Below are 20,289 nucleotides of genomic sequence, written 5' to 3' on the forward strand. Positions count from 1 at the left end.
TTTCATCAAAATAGATCTTGTTTATACAAATAAACATTTCTCAGTAGCTTTCTTTCCTTAAAGACTTTAAGAGCTAATCTACCGACAGAAACTACCTTTGCAATGCATTCTAACTACGAAGAAACCCCAAAGTGTACACCTAGGATCAATGCTTTTAATGCCAGCCACAAAAAGCACTGTGATCTCTAGATGCTACTGGAATACAGTATGACCCAGTACCTTAGTCCACATCCTCAGTATACATGATGGCTCCCTTTGAACTAACTTTCTGATCCCATAAAACATGTATAAAAGCTCAAAGTTATGTTAACCACTGAGGCCACCAGGAGAGACTAAGAAAGAGATGTATATTATAACAATGCTCCAAGCTGGATGGACAGTGTGCTCAGGGAGTAAAAAATGGAAGGATGCATAGAGTGGGGCACCACAGTGGTCTGAGGCTATTTGGTATTTACACTATATACCATTATAACGATGGAGTCTTCCTACGCTAAGGGATGACACCAACCAGGGATGTACAGCAGGGACACTGAGAGCAAGAAGACAATTTGTTAAGTGATCTTCACAAACTGGAGACACTTGAGGGAAAAAAAAAAAAAGGAGTAGGGGCAAGTATATACCACACAGAGAAAGAAAAAAATCAACTTCACATAAAAGCCTGCTGCAAGAGAAAGAAAGAACCATGTTTCTGGGTCCATAATAGAAAGAAAAGAGAGCTAATACACTTAAATTGCAGCAGGAAAGGCTTATGTTAGATGCTAGAAAAACCTCTGTAAGCACTAAGCATAGCACTGGGACAGACCAGCTGGTCTATAATGTTTTCATTACAGTAAGTCTTCAAGAACAGCATAAACGAATGTGAAAGAAATGACACAGACACTGGCGAGACCGTGTTGGAACAGAGAGTGTTTAGAAGCTCTCCAGGGACCTCCTTACCAGCTCTGTGGTTCTTTGAAATCTCCTCTGTTTGTGTGCATTTCTGAAATAGCTCCTTAACAGGCTACAGATTTTCTTTCTCTGAGGCTTGACTTGGCCCACGGCTACAGCCAAGTTTGGCCTGCAAGGCAGAGGGAAATTCAGGATCACTATTCCAAGTGGACCTTGCATGCAGCATTAAAGTAGACATCAAACTTCTGGAGTAGCCTTGTTGCATTTTATAAACAGCCCAGAAATAAGAATTTCAAAGTGGAAAAATGTCCTGCTCCTAAATGTTTCACATGAACTGGAGTCCACGTGTGTATGGAAAATACTGCTAAAGGTCCTACCTCTAGAAGTTTCCCATTTAGGGAGTATAAGGCATAAGAATTCTTTAAAATCAGTTCTGTGTCTTCACCGGTGCTAAGTTTGGGTTTCATTTCTTCACATCTGTCAGCTCAGAGATGGGCAACTGAGCACTGATGTTTCTCAGCCTGCTCCCAGCACCTTCCACTGTGCTTGGGTGGCTGTTGCTGTGGGTTTGGCAAGAGGGAGGAAACAGGCAGGCAATCCAGATATCCCTTCTTTAGATAAAACCACTTTACTTTAGGATTCTTCACAATAATCTCTGTCCTCAGATAATTTTAGTTTTTCTGTTTTGTATCTCTAACTTAGTAAGTTGCTTCCATTGATGTCCAGCCAGTAAGGTGTATGCATGTTACACATCCCTGAGGGAATTGGGGATAACTGTAAAATGCCAGTACTCTAAACTCTCATGTCTTTCCTCATAGGGATGGAGAATCTACCCTTTGAGAAACCAAACTGCTTAACTTCTTTCCCCTCCACAATGCCACATTAATGGTTTTCAACTGCTTCTGATTTTAAAATCCATAAACATTTTCTAACACATGAATGATCCCAACCAACAACAGATGGATGATTACACCCACTGACAACAACCTTGCTCTCCTCTTAGTAGCAGATGAAGTTGTATGTTTTTAGGAGTAATCCACAATCCCTCAAGACTCTGGAGACCCGAGTCTGAAAATCCCTGCTTTCAGCTACTTCTTTACTTTAGCTGTCTTTAAAAACAGCAACAGCTACAAAAATTCTGCTGCCCTAGAAGGTCATTGCTCAGGTTTAATATAGTTAATAGAACTGAACTGTTTTAAAATCCAGTTTAGTCAGCTAAGCAACAGGAAAAGCACCCATTTGCTTTGGTGGATTTCCAAGCCCTACGCGATGATTGAGACAGCGCTGTCACAGGCACTGCAAACAGCCGAGAGCTATAGACAGACTAACCCTGATGGATAATAATTCTTAATTAGGTTTTCTGGCTCTTTGGATGCAGAACTTGAATAAACTGCTGCTCACATTGAGGCACATGTTTTGTCCTTGCAGACAGATTTGTTTATGTGTCCCTAAAATACATCTGTAGGAAGCTTTTTCCACATACAGACTTATTTTCTTTACAGGCATCCAGAATATTTGATCAGGTAAAGCTGCTCTTCCGCTAAATAAATGCAAGGTCTAATGATTTCAGCAGAAGATGGACCAGCTGAACTAGGAAGCTATTGAAGACTCTTTCCTCATTATTGCACCTTACAGACAAAAAGTAGCTTCTCAGCACCCCTCATGTAACTGCTACGGTTAGGTAAACTGAGGATGCATAAAATTGCTTGGTGATGATGAGAGCTCATGTAGGAGCCACAGCAGTAACCCCGTACCTTCTGCCTTGCACTTCTATGCAGCCTACAATCCTTTCTTGAGGATTTGCCACTACAAAATACAAATGTCTATTCAGTTTCTTTCACATCTACAGTTTTTCTGGCTGAACTGACTGAGATTATTACGTGAAAACACACATAGTCTCATTGGAAAAAGAGTTATCTGGGGAAGGGGGTGGGGAAGGTTGCTCAATAAATTTTGCTCTTCAGAAATTCAGTAGCACCAGTAGAACTGGTTTTGAAGGCAAACAGTTAGATGGGTTCTCATTCTGGAGCTTATAAATGTTAACGATTTCCTGAAGAGACTGCCACTGAAATAATTTTGAACTTGCTCCTTTGAGGAAGATGTCTCTATAAATGATTTCTGAGCTTTGTATTTGTTCAGCTAGGTCTACTATCAAAAGCATTCTTCAGAAGCCTCAGACATTTACACCTAAAATGTCACCTGCAAATGCAAGAGCGATGAGTTTTCTGAGCAATATCTAAAGCTCTGTCACTAAAAGTCTTTCTGATCCTGGTGCAAAAACATCCTGGCTTCAGACCTCCAGTGTGCCCTGCACATCCAGTCAAGATGTTTTTACAGCCTCCTTTCCATGTGAAACTTTTAGATTGCTTGGGGAAAAAGTGCTGAAGAAGTGCTATATTTTTCACTGTATTAGCTATAATGAGTAACAAAAGAATAGTAAGAAAGTCATCGCTGTGGTTTAAACTTTGAAGTAACTCTCAGGTGTCTGTGGGGCAGCACTTCTTGGGGAGAGGGGGGAACAGGTACTACCCATGGTATAGGAAGACCAAATTAGGGATTGTTTAAGTAAATGGGGCAAATACAAATTAATGGTACTTGATGAGCTGCATGAGTCAAATTCCAAAAAGGTGACCAAAAAAAAAAAAGTGGAGGGAATAACATTTAATTTTCACATTTTTCTACTGGCTTATACTTTCCACTTCCAACTTTCTTACAGAAAACAAATTAAACTCCTTTTTTTTCATATTTACTTCATTATTTGCACAAACTTCAGTGAAGTCAGGGACAGTTCTAGGAATAAGGCTTAACTAATTTGTGCTTCCAGACTGCATATTTAACATGTTAACACTGCGCTCTGTGTGTTAACGTAGGACGTTTGGGCTTTTTAGGATCAACAAATGGCAAATGCTTCCATATGAAAAGAGTCTTCCCACTTACAGAAACAGAATTCTGCTTTCCTATGGAGTAAACAATAGAGAATTAATTCGCCTCTCAGAGGCACAGCCAGAAGGAAAACAACCACACCCCAAATCTAAATTAATTTCTCAGTTAGATATTTTTCAGTTTCTTTTCTAAGACACAGCTTATTTGCCTACTAACAAGGTGAGTGGCAGAAGCAAATATACTGATGACTTCTGAAACATTTAGAAATTTTGTGTGTGCTTACAGAAGGAACATATTTAATAACAGGGTCTTTTAACCCAATACATCTCATGCAATTTTTTGAGGAACAAGCATCTAAAAGCAGAAAAAAAAAATCAACCTTACTGATATTCACAGAAGGAGAACTGATAAAATGTCTTTAAGAGATAGAAGTCTATTTGCCAAAAAGTGCAGGACCTGTTAGAATTTATTATTTTATTTGAAATATCTTAATTTAAGTTTTCATAATTAGATTAATGAGCTTAATCAGTATTTATACGGTGTTGTATGCACTGTAACAATTTTACTTCTTCAAGGATTATGAAAGCCAATCAGAAAGTCAGTGTTTCAAACTAATTTATTGCAATATTCCTGTAAGATTATTTTTAAGCTGCCTTGCCGCAGTTTTTTGGAAGATAAATGTAAGTGCTATATATTATCAGCTGCTAAACCAGTGATCTGTTATTCTTAGCTTGTGATTACCAAGAAAACTTTGTCAAATAAAATGCATCACAGATACTTCAGTAAAGAGAACAACTAGAAATAAAATAAGAAAATCAAGCTGTTCAGCAATGTATGATAGTGTTCAAATATTTTTGGATTCACAGTTCAGATTACCTCTGGGATTGGCAAGTTAATAATAGTACTATTTTTTAAAATTGTAATTAGGATTATCTAAACATTGTACAAATCAAAGAGAAGAGCTTTTGATATTGAAAACGCTAGCCTCTTTGAAATAGGTGAGAATTAAATGGGGAAGGAGATACTCTGTTATGGAAAATGCTTATAAGATTTGCTGGCAGATTTACAGATCTTTTTAAGGCTAGCAAGACCCTTTACCATCTAAGCACACCTTCTGAATAACACAGAGCAAAGTATAGATACACCTTGTATCTACTGTATTAAGCCCATCCTCCTCCTTGAACTACCCTTTACTTTTTGAAGGACCCCCAAGTCTTGTTTTACACATTCAAAATGATGAAGAATTCTCCAAGTCTGCAAGGTGCTTCTGTAGCTCTTAGACCTTACCGGAAGAAGGTGTTTCAGCTTGGAATTCGTTTAGCCTCATGCAGACTGAATTGCTAATGGGCTATTTTTTAAAACAAGGGAGAACGGTGCTGTAATTAAACAAATCTCTTCCCAGTCTAATATGCATGCTGCAGATGAGTCATCACTTAACATAGTTTTGTATAAATGGAGAGAGATTTAACATCTCCCATTTCTCACTGTAAGGTATGATTTCTAGACTTTCAAGTCTTCCTGCTGTTCTTTTGTAATCTTGTTCTCACTGAAATGTCACTGACGCTGAGTGAAGTAAAACCACTTAGTACTACCTGCTAGTAATTGCAGCAGTCACCCTTGTGTCAACCTTTCTCTTCTTAATATTTCTATCAGTCTCTAATAAATTACTCTTAAAATATATTACTGAACAGTGGGAGTTTATAGTTAAGGTAGGCTTCAGCAAGCTCTTTCAGAAGTAGTCTTCATTTTTGTCAAAATAAGTGTGAATGAGCAATTTTCAAGTATTTACTACAATGATTAATTATTTTGCCCCAAAGATGACATATTATTTTTGACTTGACATGACCGACCTGTGCCCTTGCATTAGAAACATACGTGCTTTAATGAGAAATGTATTACAGAAGCTCTTTAAAAACTACCAATAAAATCTGCATTCAGGCACTGTGCCTCGTCACCCAACTCCATCCTCCTCTCCAACAGTACTGATCCAGCTGAGTATTAGCATGGTCTGTGTCTAGTCTGTGTGAAACAAAAAAACTTGCAATTCTGATGCTTCCTGTTAATTATTAGAAGTAGTCCCATACTCCAATACACCAAAACAAGACTCCAGCCCAAGCAGAACAAAGCTGGAAAGAACTGCATGTAAAGGATGGTCAAGCTTGTCTGGTAGTCAAATAGCACAACTAATAAGAAAACATACCATAACCTACAGACTAGTCCTTTCATTAAATGATTAATCTCAAAGACTTTATCAACTTTATTAAAAGCAGAAAAGGTCAGATGAAAGGCTAATATAACTGGGATATTATGTTAAACTATGAGCCTTTTAAGGTATCCACCTTCATAAAAAGTTGCAGCATATTGAATTTATTTAATTACTATAGAGTAATTTCTAATTTCAAAAGCCCATTTTTGTGGAACAATGATATATTAGAGCATAGATGAGTTATTTTACAGATTAATACACACAGTTCTTTCTGCAATCAAGATTTTAAATGGCTGTAATAGCTGTAGCACTTATAGTAGGTTCTTTAAGTGCCAAGCAATTATAACTGTTCTCTTAGCATACTGACTTAATACCACCCAAGTTGCAGAAAATTTGACACAGTGGAACACACTCATTCACCATAGTTCCTTTCAGAATGACAGAATAGGATATTTAAAATGAAATGAATGACCAGCAAAAAGCAATACAATATTGTAATTATCACACAACAGTGCTGATACATCTCAGACTCATTGAAATCAAGCTTCAGGCAAGATTCAGTTGTAGGCCACAAGCCCTTTACTCATCATTTCCATGCAAAAATAAACCAGTCCCATAGTGACTGGTGTTGGTGGTGTCCTTCAACACATGTCCAGAGCAGCGGGAACTCAGCAAGTTCAAAAACATAGCAAATGTGGAGTCACTAAAATGATCTCAGTACTTGTAATAATATGCATAAAGCTAGTTTGTGAGTAGTGTTTAGGAGTTTTGTGCAACATCTTGCTCCATGAGCAAGCAGGAGACATTTCACTTGTGTTAGTCACTTGGTCAAATAACTGGAGCTCTCCATGTGATACCTTATGCTAAAAATCCCAGATCACAAATCACATAAATGCCACATATTAAAGTGAGAAAGTTACATTTAATGTCTGTTTTAAAGGAAACCTTTTTCTCTTTCAAAATAGGAAGTTCTTCATCAAGTGAAATGTCCCTTACCTGTGTACAATTAAGCCAAAGGTTTTTCAGTATTGGCCTATGAAGTCCTAGACTATGTGAAACTGATTTTTCCTCTTTTCCTTACAGTTTTTATTCTTTTGGCAACATAAAAAAGCTGAAAAACTGATTTCAGAGTCTGTCCAAGTCTGCAGAGAGTATGAAGCAGGTATCCTGAGGGACAATGCTTCATGCATCACAGTGGAGCACCACTTCCAGTGACATAGTCAAGGGTGAACAGAGTTCACCTACTTATAATAATTTGGGAAATAGAGAGTTTACCCAATTCTTCATGTCCAGCTGGCAACCTCAATTCAGGGAGTTTTCCTGTTTTCCCATCCCTTTCTCAAACACGCCCCTGGCTGACCCTGAGCAGAGGAGCAGCTTGGCCCAAGCATGTCAGCAGGCTTGCACTGGAGTTTGGTGCTACAGGGGATGATGGAGATGGGTGGACAGCATGCTGCACAAAAGGGGTGGAACTGAAGGATTTGACCTCTTATACAACAAGAAATGAAATAATGCATATCAAAGTCTAAGTGCCAAAACACGTCTTATTTTAGATGAAGGTAATAAAGAAGCACTGTGAAAACATAAAAATAAGAGAAATTATATATGATAGTATTTGTTTGTCACCTCTGAGAAAATGACTAATAGATTGCTTTAGCAATGAATTTCTGAAGAAACATTAAATTTAGATGAACTACTGGTTTATTAGTTTCTGGAAGAACAATACCTCTTCTTGTGTAATGTAACAAAAAAGCGAGACACCGTCACTGTGGAGACAGGGAGACACGAATAACCATCAAGGTTCAGAGTGACATTGTAAAAAGGGAGTTTCACCTTTAGGTCACTGGTTGGATTTTAAATAGAGGAGTTGCCACATGCCTTTTAGGAGTTGTTTGATGTCCTGGGTCAGCTTGATCTCAAATACAGCTCAGTGCCCATCACAGGCACTGCAACAACAGAAAACCTCCCTGACAAGCCCGGCAGAAAGGAGCATCCTTGAACCAGCTCTCTTGGAAATACTGTGCCACAACTGCCTTCCCTCTGCAAAAATAGGAGAGCACCTCATTTTCCTCTCTCCTAACACCTAAAGCTGAACTAATGTTCATTGGATACCATTATACAAATATAATCACTTAATTTCTCCTTCTCAGGTTCTGAAGGTTTGCAGGGAAAGGTGACTCAGCCCCAGTGCTATTACCTTAGGAACTGGTCTAAATCATGTTCAAAGCAACCTTGTGATCATCAGATACCTTGGTTTTACAACAAAAATACCTGAGTGCTGGTCTAGCAGGGCTTGTTTAATGGGTTTTTTAATCCTTTTGGACACTGAAGAAGCCTGTTGTGAAAAAGCATGCAAAGAAACCAAATAAATAAACCAAATGTATCCGTCTTCCCACCTATATTTGCAAATCTGGCCAAACTTGATTAGGACTTAATGCTGTAAAGGAACAGCTTCATGTGCTACAGTTTAGATGTATTCCTGACTAAAAACAAACATGTAACTGAATCCTTAAAAAGAAAGCTGAGGAAGATAATTGGATAATTAATAAAGGAGCAGTCTTAGGACCAATGGTCACCTCAAACTGTAAAACCACAGCATAAAATATAACACCACAAAAACCTCATTTAATTTGATTTATGCTTCATGAAAAAGCAAAACAAATGTCACACAAATATTTTCAGTAGCTGAAAACTGGCTATCAATAAAAAAACACTGCCACAGACATTTCTCATTGCTGGGCTGAACAGTTCTCAAAATAATCCAATGTAAAGGGCACAGATGGAAATATTTCTACTGCTCTGCAGTCACAAAGCATTAAACTGCTGTGTTTGGTGCAGCTCACCTTTCTTATGCTTCAGAGATATTAGCATCAGTCTACAGTTCACAAAGCACTCTGAACACTCCTGGCCTCTGCTATCCTAAAATCTCAGAATAGTTTTCTTGCTGTTTTCTTGCAAATATGTTTAAGTAACATTACAAGTAGCATTTCATGGCATGCCCATTAAAAGAAACATGCTGGAAATCTTAGAGAGTAAGGAGCCAGAGTCACTGCCTGTCTCAGGCAATGAGCTATGAAGAGGTCTGAAAAACACATGTACTGTTTCCCTTTGCAGATCTTTCAGATTAAAAGGAGCAGGAGGAGCAGAATTTTAATTGCATCTGTAAAGGCAAATCCCAGAATCTATTTAACACTGAAAAGGAAATTCTAGAGAAATTGTGTCAGAAACCTTTCATATTGTTCAAGAAGTACACCACATTTTCTCTCTCTGTTGCGGAAACAAAGCCACGAACTGTATTTTAAGAAAATATTTAAATAAAATTGATGAAGTGTCAACACTTGACTGCTTGTTTAAATTGGACAAAATTATAAAAGCTGTTACAGTGTGTTCAATTTGTTCCAATGTTATTATATACCATAAGAGCTCATTCGAGCAGTGAGAATAGACAAGGCATGAAGTTTACAAGATGTCTTAGACTTCTTCCTGGTACAGTATGAAATACAAACTAAAGCAGCTGAAATTCTTTTAGTGGAGCTAATTCCTTCCCACTAGGGCTTAATGGGGAAAAAAGAATCACTTTTTTCCAAGAACACTTTGTTATTTGCTCTACTGAGAAGTTAAATGAATCAAAGCTTCACATAGCAAAAAAGCCCACCACCAACTAATGCACCAAATTTTTAATAAAAAAGCAACTGAGATTTATTTAAAATCTGAGATCCTGATTCTGGTGTATTTATATTTTCCCAAGATTGAGCTTATTGTTTATGTTATTTTTCATAGTTTGTGTTTTCTGAGGAGTACGGATGACTATGGGAGAGGGCTTCCATTTCTGCCCTGCTCCTGCGGAGTGTACTTTACAGATGTAGCCCAGGTGATTCATCAAGAGGACCATGTAAGCCTTAGCTGTTTATGCTCCAGATGCACCTCAGCTGATGAGAATGGTGTACAAGAGCTCAATTCACACTGCCATCATAAGCATTATCAACTGAAAACAAGGCATTTGAATGTTAATTTTTTCTCTCTTCTTCCATAATCTGTCTCACTCAGATGGGAAGCACAATGGAAGTCCCCAAGGACCATCTGTAATGCTCACAACATCTTACCTGGGAAATAATTCTGATACACTTGCATTTTCTAAACACAGGTTCAGTGGTAAGCTCTCATATTGCATCTATGACACAAACATGTTGGTTTGAAATTCAGGACCAGACATCTCCGTATGGGCACTTCCAGGCTGTGGAGGACAATGCATGGCTATGGCCTCCCAGCAGTGCTTACAGTCTCTCAACACAACTCAGCACATGGTCCTCAGCATACGGTCCTCATATAAGATGCACCCACAGAGCCTAGGAACTCGAGTGCACACCAATGTCCCAGATGTATGACGTTGCACTGAACAGCCTGCACCTCACCTGGAAAGCAGCACACCAGCTGAAGGTGAATCCCTAGCTGTTTCACAATATCTACTCATCCATACTTCTTGCCTTGCATAGATATTTTGCTTTGAAAGTTAGACATCCATATATTTCTTGAGGCAGTGAACTTTATGGTATCTTGATACATCCCAGGTGAGTGAGAAGCAAAGAGTTCTGACCATAAATAGGAAGCATATATTCCATGACCCACACTCCAGAAGACCAGTTAAATCAAGGCAGTTAATCAAATAGTAAGAGATTCTAAGCAAATACTAGCTCCTAGTAAAACTAGCATGAGGAACGCACCAGTCTACATCAGTAATAAAATACCGGAGAAAAAGAACTTTAAAATTTTAAAACTGATCACAATTTTTTAAATATCAGTGTTATAAAACTTTTTTTCTTTCTATTATTCAAGTGTGGAAACTGCCATGGGAAATTCACTAAGGTTTCACCCAGGCTGGCCTCTAACTGGGGCTCTTCTGTTCTGCAAGCCCCTGTGCTAGTGTGGGGTCTCCTGAACAGGGGTGCTGCCAGCGGTGGATCTCTCTCACAGACAACAAGCTGGTCCTCACTGGGAGCCAGATACAATGCTCCAAATAAACTTCAAAACCAGTTCACACTTTGCAGAATTTTAGCCCTTTAGCACACCTTAACCTTTAAAATGTCATGTCTCAAAAACACTGTTTCTTCAGCATATAGAACAGGGACAAAACCCTCTGTATTTCAAAGTTAAAATAATAAAATTATTTGTTATGCATCAGATAATTCCATTCTGCCTTAGTTTACTATTTATAAACTACCAGGCTGGGATTAATTATTATAAATCCTTAAAGCCGAAAAGGAGATTTTAGGCATGTTATGCTGCGTATAATCTATATCATTATAAAACTGCAGCTCAAATGCACTTTATGCTCTATTTCTATTGGTCACCTTTTAACATTGCTGCATTTTACCTATGGTAAATTTTACTTCTGAAAAGAAAGTATTTCTTACAATCTTCAAAACACCAGACCACCTATCTGATGTGCCACTGCACAGTGTCCCCTGTAAAGCACGCTCACCGGGCACCCCATCTCTCATCCAGTAATTGATGTCTGTTCCATCTGCGTTGGCGTAAACATCCGTAACGTTGATGGGCTGCAGCAGGGTCATGATCTTTTTCATGATGTCCCGAGCTTTTGCATTGCCAGTAAAACCCAGTCCAGATGGCTTGAAGGTGCCCTCATCAGACTCCATGACGATATCAAAGTTGGAGATATTTTCCTAAACATGTAAGGAAAGAAGATACTGTTTTGTGACTGCTATTTTAACTGGCACTATTTACTGGATTCTAGATGAATTTATGAGAGCGTACCATAACAAATCTGTTTAGGCAACAGAGAAATGCTTCCTGTGATCATTGTGTATATAAGTGTAAATGAAGGGACCTAATCTTTATGTATGAAAATGTTGAAACAGTTTGAGTTCAGTTCTGTAGAAGCCACAACTTGACTGGCCTGCTGTTCCCAGATAGTTGCTTTAAGACTTCTGAAGTGCCACCTAGACAGGTAAGTCATTACCACCATATTTTAGTTTTCACTTGCAGCTCTCACTTTCTTCTCAGACCTGAAACTCAGAAACTCTGCTGTAGGGAGAAGGGTACACAGTCTGGATGGCTTTAAAATTAGATGCATTCAAAGCCTGCTCAGACTGTGAAGGACATCCCATTTAAAAAAAACAGCTGCTGCCTCTTCAGAAACCCATTATTTTCAATATAACACAGAGTCAAGCCTGACTTTAGCAGGAGGACTGAAGTGCCAGCCCTCCTGATCTGAAGGAATAATGTCTGTTTTAAGGGAAGTTTGTGTTTCTGGGGTAAGTCCTTACAGGAAACATGAAATTTTAAGACTTTGTGTATAACCAGCATAATAACATTTCCTTTTAGTGTGCACTTGGATGGGTCAACTTAGCTAAAAGAACAAAAATTAGTATCCAGAGCCATTTATTTGCTTCCTGTACACTCAGAACGCTCAGTCACAAAGTTTTAATTGGAATAAAGTCCTTAGGGACTCTACATGAAGGAAGGTCTCACTCTTTTTGAGAGGCATGTAACTTTTTTTGCAAAATAAAACAGTTTGTGGCCTGCTCAGGCAGAAGAAAGCTATACTTTAGGCTATCTTGAATGCCTATGAGAACTTACTGCAGGTTTTACTCCTATGCCCAGATCTCATTCCATAATTTTATGGCAGCCATGGGTTATTACAAGAAAAACATTACAAGAGATCTGTGATAGCGCTGTGTACCAGGTCCAAGTCATTAACAGCTTTCATAAGCCTACAATTCAGTAAAGAATTCGTCCACAATTTTCTGGATATAAAATCAAATATGAACTACAGGTGGCTGTGAATGTGATATTCACATAAGTTTTCAGAAGTTCTTTATAGAATTTGCCAAGAACTGTGTTTTATGCTCTGCATTCCTACAACTTTTCTCTTTGGAGTGAAACAAGTTCTAACATAGCAGAGATATTAACTTCTAGCTTAGAAATATACCCACCAGTTAAAACATTTATTAAAAAAAAATATCTGCATATGATGAAGTAACTGTAAACGTTATAATACCTTAAAATAACCAAGCTATCTATACACCCATCCAACTACTGGAAATCAAGGTGGAAATAACCAACGTTGTCACCAACTTGGCTATCACAATTTTTATACAGGAACAAAATCTTTAGTTTATAAGAGATTGAATGTAAAGAATTAGGATACATGTGGATCAAATGCATTATTATCATGAGCCTCAACATAAAGTTGTGATTCATAGACCTACTGAAGGTAGTGGGAAAGAAGCAGGCCAAGAAAAGCAGACTGCATGGTAAAAGGGACCAAGGATGCTCCAAAGACACAGGTAAAACAGAAAGAACGTCTCAAAATGTAAATTGTCTTTATATCTCAAGCCCGAGGAGCAAGACTTAGGGAAGACAAAACACATTTCGGTGTGCTGATGAATTGCCAACAAAAGCTAACTTAATGCTAGTGAGCCCTGCATAAGTACCATGATAGAAATCATTCAGAAACAGTTTCTTTTTCTGAGTCTTCAAAGCAGGACTTTTGCTCATTTTTAGAGAAGCTGCAATGGGTAGGGGCAATAAGGCAAGTGGAAGGGACTATTCAGGGTGGTGAGGCGAGGATAAGAGTGAGCATGGGAACAGCGCAGATACTGAGAAGAAATCTCACCTACCACTCCAAAGACCAAAATTCCCAAGTTTCAAAATTTCATAAACTGCTAGTATAGCAGCGTTACTGCATTGTTCAGTTGTGTTTTCTCATATAAATGTTCACATGTGTTTTTAATATGAATCTGAGAAAACAAACCACCCACAATACATTACACCATATTCTTGCTCTGTAAGAAAGCTGTTCAGTTCTTAGAACGTGCTGGAGTGGCACAAAAACAGGACGCCCTGGGGAGAGAAATTAGACTCACTGGGGGACACAAAACAGGTCACGACTATTTGAGTAAGCTGTAAGTGTCCTTGAGATTGCCATTTCCCCATTTTTCCACTAGAAGATAGGATTAATTATAAAATTATTGACTGTCGAGTTTGAAAGTTGCAATCCTAAAAAAAGAGGGTTAGGTTGTTTTCACCACTCCCTCCTTTGTACACATATATTGGTGTTTCTCTGTACACAGAAATTAATATGTACTGGGAGATATGCTATAGGGAAGATGCTCTATTGTCCTTTACCCTCTATGGTGCTGGGACATCAGCCACTCAGCAAAGCAGGGTGAGACTGTACATTGCTCCCTTGACTAACTCAAGGGTACAGCACAACAAACCAGTAAGAATTTGTGCAATAACTGCAGGCTCAGTTGTTTCCTTCATTTTTCCTCATAGTGTACGTATTATTTAAACAAGCATTTTAAAGTCAATACACTTTTTTTTTTAAAAAGTAATCCCATTTGCTGCATCTTGATACTGTGCCACTTCTTTTAGCACATACCAGAAAATTAAATATTGTTGGTGTAACCTGCTGCCTAATTCTCTGAACATCAAAAGAGACTTTTATCTTTTATCTTCCTATGGCTTGGTAACAGAAGAGGTCACTTCATCTTATCTTGTTTAGCTCTTCAACTGAATTTTTGAATAAAACATTACAATAAATACCAAATGCGAAAATTGGCTTTCCATAGCTTGCTGTTTTCACTGAATATAAAAATAGGCATGATCCTTGCGAATACTTCTACCATCGTTATTTTTTTAATTTTAATTCCTTTATTTCTGTTTCCTCTATAAGCAATCTATTTTTATCTCTCTTAAGCAAAACTAAAAATGTAAGTGCTTCTCATCTCTAATCCAAACACTTGAAAACATGAAATAACAGTCAAATCTTTTCAATTAAGGAAAACAAACCCCTGTCATATGCATAACTGGTCGGGAGGAAACACGTCCCATCTAGAGCAGATACCGGTAATCTCAACCATACAGGTAGCTCCGTATTCAGTCAAAATCTCAATTCTTAATTCTTACCAAACATTAAACTAGACTCCAACATCTCATGACTAATCTACCAAGTCACTGATGGCAATTCCTCTTACTCAGCTGAAGCAGTGAGATACCCAAAAGGTTAAGGGAGGGAACAACTGTCCTAAAAGCCTTCAGTAATTTGAAGCTATTTAAAACAGAGTATTATTACTTGCCTGAGAGCTCATTTACTGGTTTTCTTCTTCATTCAACTAAGAAAAATCATCACTTTACAGGGAAAATACTAAAACCCGTAAGGCAAAGCACTGTCCCTGACTAATGGTTAATTTGTTCCAGTAATTCAAGACATCAGTTAATCTGACAGTGTATTTTCAGTTTCCTGTTATTGATTCACACTTAAGTTTAGGAAACACCAACACTTGTATTCTTGTATTCCAGTATTTGACTTGGGGCAGCTGGGATCCAAGTATAGCATGGCGACAACCCTGTTGCAGAACTTACGGTGAAATGACAGTCATCCCACTTGCAGTACTAAAAATATGTTTAAATCAACCCCCAGCCTTGCTAGGCTGGCAATTAAGACTACAGGAAAGACAAGAGAAAACATTGGAAGCACCTAAGTGGATGTGACAGCTGGAAAAGAAAAAATAAAATAAATAATAACCTCTAAGTATTTAATAATATGTAAACATGGTGTAGTGTAATTTCTGATTTGCTGTTTAAGATCAAGATTATTTAATGAAGCAAAACAGCATAAATGGAAACTCCAGAAAAAACACCAGAACAGCTGTTAGGAAGCAGAGATGCGCCAGCATCCAGGCATAATAACCACCAGCCACAAGCGTGATCATACCACTCACACTCTCTTTGAATGAAGACAGGGAAAATTAGGACCACCATGAGTTATAATTTTTTGTAAATTACCCCATCATTTTATGTGTGAAAGCTGCTGTAAAGCTGAAGATTAGCACAATTTTTGATAGATGAAAAGGTATGAATTAGACTCATACTTTTGTTAAAAGATTAAATATTTTTCTGCCGCATTTTGTGGGAGAACAGTTAATAAAAATGTTATGGCTTGTTCTCTATCAGAGTTAGAGAGTTCTGATCTCAGAGACGAACAACAAAACTCCAGGAACTTCAACAGCCTTGGAGCAGGATTTGGCCATGTACTTATTAACCTTTCACTCAGTACAAACATACTGGTAGCATGTCTCGCCTTGTACAATACTGCTCCTGTTTCCTCTGCAGCCACTTGCCAGCACGCACAGAGATGACCATTCAGTATTGTAAGTTCCTTGGGATGACAGACAAGAAAAAGCAGACAGCTCCGAAGACAGCCACAGGCTACGTAAGGTATGCATCAGATTACCTGCAGCCTTGCCTTGGGAGGTTTTTTCCTTTGGCAAAGAGGCATATTAAAGAAAAGTGATCTTCCTGGAAAACGTTCCATAACTTAAGCCCTCTTACTGCTAAAATACAAGGGCATCAAAACACTATCTGTGACTCTGAATGACTCTGTCCCTCTACTGTCCCTTTCTGAAAGGTTTTAGGTTTTCATTTGAAAATATGCAAGCCACTGCTGAAATTAAAAATTGCGGTTTACATCTTTCAACCAAAGACAACTCATTGCTTTCAATAAGCAAGTATTTTTGTAACTTTCAGTAACAGATTGATAACAATAAATCAAAAATATCTTAGGAAATATTGCAGCGTATACATCATCAATATTTCCTGGTTTTATGCAGAATGCTTCTAGATTGAAAAAAAAGTCAATGAGGAGGAAGCTCATCACGATGAGCCAATGAGAGGCAGAAATTTTCTGTGTCTTGCACAGCTGCTGGGAGTTTGGACATGAGGAGTCCATCTTTCTTACAGAAGAACATCCCAAAGCACCAAAAACCTGTGCTCAGGTGCATTTGCCTGGAGTACAAAAGCAGAGTAGCCACCCTCAGAAGATGTCTCCACCAGTTCACGTTTCCAATGGCAGCTCTGCCACTTGCATGAGGGAAAGAAAAGGGAGGAAAGCTACAAAGGAAAGCTAAAAAGTTCTCCTAATGCTATGAAATCTGCCTACATGGAACGAAGGTAGCCAGGAGATAAACTGCCATGGCTGATTCTGGCCTTCCCTCCTTCAGGCAGTGTAAAGAATTGACTCATTTTTGTATTTTAGTAAAATCTGGTTTCCTCTGCAGTTCTCACTAGGACTGTGACACTTCAGTATTAAGAATTATGCCTTCCTACTGCTGCAGAACTGGTGTAAAATATAACTGTATGATGATGGTAGCTTTACTGTGGTTAATACAATCAAGGGTGCTTCTGGTTGTTAACTGTGATTCTGGAGAATGCAGTGCAATTATTTTCTTTTTGTAGTTTTGTAACTGAGCATTTCTCTTTTTATGCATTACAAGCAGTAATTTTACAGGACTTTTTATTACAGAGAATATTTCCTGAGAGCAGTCAATAGGCAAATGGTCAACATACTTCTCTGGGATAAAAGAACCACATTAAAGTCCTTGACGTGTTTGGTTCAAATCAGACAGAAACCCCTGTCTCATGTTTCACCAGCGTACTTGGTATCCTGGGAAATAAACAGAATGTTGAAAGACATGAGTTCTCTGAAAACCCTGGTTTTGAGGAGTCAATATTTTCTAGGGAAGAATTATTTCACCTAAAAGTGACAAGGAATTTTTTGGTATTTGCTTCTTAAAGAAAGTAACTCATTAGCAATGAGAGCAATGTGAGCATCAACAGAGAGTACTTAAATGAGCAACACTGAGATACCAGCATTTCAGAAAATCCTGTTATGCAGACCCAGTTTGGGCAAAATATCAAATATTTTTGGTAATAAATACAAAAAGGAAACCTTTTCATAAAGTTAGGCCTTTCCTAAAAAGTTAAAACCATATATGGCATTTGCACCAGAAATTTAGGTAAGTACTGTTACAACATTAAGTTAGGAATAAAAGCATGCAGAAAGATTTTAAGAATGCTTTCCCTAATGCAGTTTGAATTACATTCATAACACATTAATGTCTCCAATGATTACAACAGAGTTACTAAAGCAAATCTGAATGTGGCCTAGGATCTCTTAGTCTTCTAATTAAAAAATATATTTGCTTTCCCGGGAGATTGTAAGCAATACTTCTATTCCAAAATAAATATTATGGGCCATTCATAGTCCCTTAATTCAGCTGGGTAAATAACTGTAACCTTGTCTTCACAGTGCACACATCTTTCACAGGAACTAGTCCAGAGCAAGGAAAACAGGACAGACATACACTTCTTTCTCCTCTCATGAAGACAACATAAGAGAAAAAACACAAAATACTTAAAAGCCCTGCTAGAGTGCACTCAGGTACCATCGTTAAAGGTTGTAGAAGAATCTGTACTGAATAGCTTCACCATGATGTCCTCTAGAATTACTAAATTAAGTTCCTCCTGCTTCTTCCATTCAGTTTGGAGAGGAAAGCAGTAGCTGCAATGTTTCACATTTTTGAAGCTATTTACTACATTGTCTGTACATAAGGGCCCTACTCATACAACACCAAGCACTGGGCAAAGATCTCACATGTAGCATTGAACCCCAAGGCCTGGAGCCTGATTTTCATTTAGATCCTTTAATTTCATTACCCTTCATCAAGAGTCTTTACTGTAAAGGAAAATCAGGCTTTTTTTCCAGTCTGGTATTAAATCTTACTACTGGCTAACAATTAATGTCAGTAAGCAGTTCAGCATGTATCTCTGCAAGCACAGATGCTGGTGATTCCCCTGGGAGGCTGCTACCCCATGGTCAAAACTGGGTGGCGGGCACCCCTGCGCTAATGAAGGCACTGAAACTGCTGGACAACACTTGGCTTTCAACTCCTGGAAGTGTCTTAGAAAAAAACATACAAAGGAAATAACAGATGAGGACCAGAAAAATATGTGATAAAATGAAAGCACAGTTGTATGAGTCATCTCTGTACCTGAGATTACTCTGGCTGCAGTTGGGCAAATATGCTTTTCCTAAGCATGTATTTGCTGGATGTTATCAGAAACAGAAGACAGCGCTAGACTGAGCTTTCAGTCAACCCAATATGACAGCTCTTACATTCTCATAAAACTCTGAACAGCCAATATACCCTATCACTAGTTTTAATAATCAGAAACTATAATACTGGGCTATACAGAAATACTTGAGTGATATAAATAATGTTATTATGCAGCGATATGAGTTAATTATTGGCACCACAGTAAACCCACTATGCTGCCGCTATCTCAGTTATTTCTGCAGTAACTTATCCACTTTCTAGCAGTGGCAGCCTACAATGACAGATGAGGATGAAAGACCTGAAATTAAATTGAAAGAAACAATAAATAAGGTACAAAAGTAAGAGTATTTGTACTTGTCCAGTGCTATATTGTCTTCATTTCTCCTCCCTTGCCGCATTTCCACTGATGTGAAGAGGGAATTTACAATGTCAAGGAAATCCATGTCTGTCTGGACTGAATTACTGCATTCATATTTCTACTTGTTCGTAGTGAACTGAAGTCATAATAAGCCTGGCTATGTAGGTGAGTCATACAGGCCACCTTTCATTTAACAAGGCATCTTTAAATACCACTCTTAGTTAACTTGTACTCATTACCATCAGCAAGCAATGTTTGTGCCATACTATCCTAATTGCCAGAAATTTCTGCAAGTAAATCATTAAAAGGTTATTTTTCATGCTAAATATAATGTAGAGTATTAATCTGCTTTATTTTGTTATTACGAGTAATGCAATGTCCTATAGTGTATCAATTTACAATTATGCCAGATGACATGGCAGGGGGGAAACAAGAACAGCAAACAACAGACGGATTTAATTTCTGCTTAAATTCTCCATGTAAATTACAAATTCTTGTTAAGTTAGACTGGGCTTTCTTTGCAGAGCACAACACCCAGATGGAATCTCAACAACAGAGCAAAAATTGAGACACATCCTTGTCTCAGCTTTTTTAAAAGTTATATACAGGTAGTTAAATATACTTCTTAGAGATGTTGAACAAGTTAGTGGGAAATAATTGACTGTTCATCAATTAGCCAGAGAACCATAACCACTGTAATGCTTTCTCTGACAACTCTATTGCAGATCCAAATGGATTTAGTTTTGTTCATCACAGTAAATTTTATTCAAAGTGAAATTTCAACTTATTTGTTCTGATAGGTTGCGTACCATTAATAACATACTCAGAAATTGCTTGTAAGTCTGCTTTCATACAGCAGGTGACTTCCTAAGCACATTTACTTTCATCTTGTCTCTGCCTTGGATATATTAACCATTGCTGAGAGTAATACCACTATATTAGGAAAAAAAATAAAGGTAACTACTTTAGCTTAGTTATACAGGTACAGCATAATTTTTCTGGGAAAACAGAATCACAGAATCACAGAATCTCAG

At 38.0% G+C, this 20,289-nt stretch overlaps 1 protein-coding gene across 1 annotated transcript in view; it reads right to left on the minus strand.

Moving 5' to 3' along the window:
- Window positions 1-11,654, minus strand: part of LOC104537162 (carboxypeptidase Q-like) — a 28,046-nt gene extending 16,392 nt beyond the window's left edge. The window contains exon 1 of the mRNA XM_010179967.1: window positions 11,457-11,654. Within this exon, the coding sequence (XP_010178269.1) occupies window positions 11,457-11,631 (175 nt within the window). The 5' untranslated portion in view covers window positions 11,632-11,654. The remainder of the gene's footprint in view (window positions 1-11,456) is intronic.
- Window positions 11,655-20,289: the final 8,635 nt, after the last annotated feature.

The sequence above is a fragment of the Mesitornis unicolor genome, unplaced genomic scaffold (assembly GCF_000695765.1).
Source record: "Mesitornis unicolor isolate BGI_N332 unplaced genomic scaffold, ASM69576v1 scaffold8492, whole genome shotgun sequence".
NCBI classification, from domain to species: domain Eukaryota; kingdom Metazoa; phylum Chordata; class Aves; order Mesitornithiformes; family Mesitornithidae; genus Mesitornis; species Mesitornis unicolor.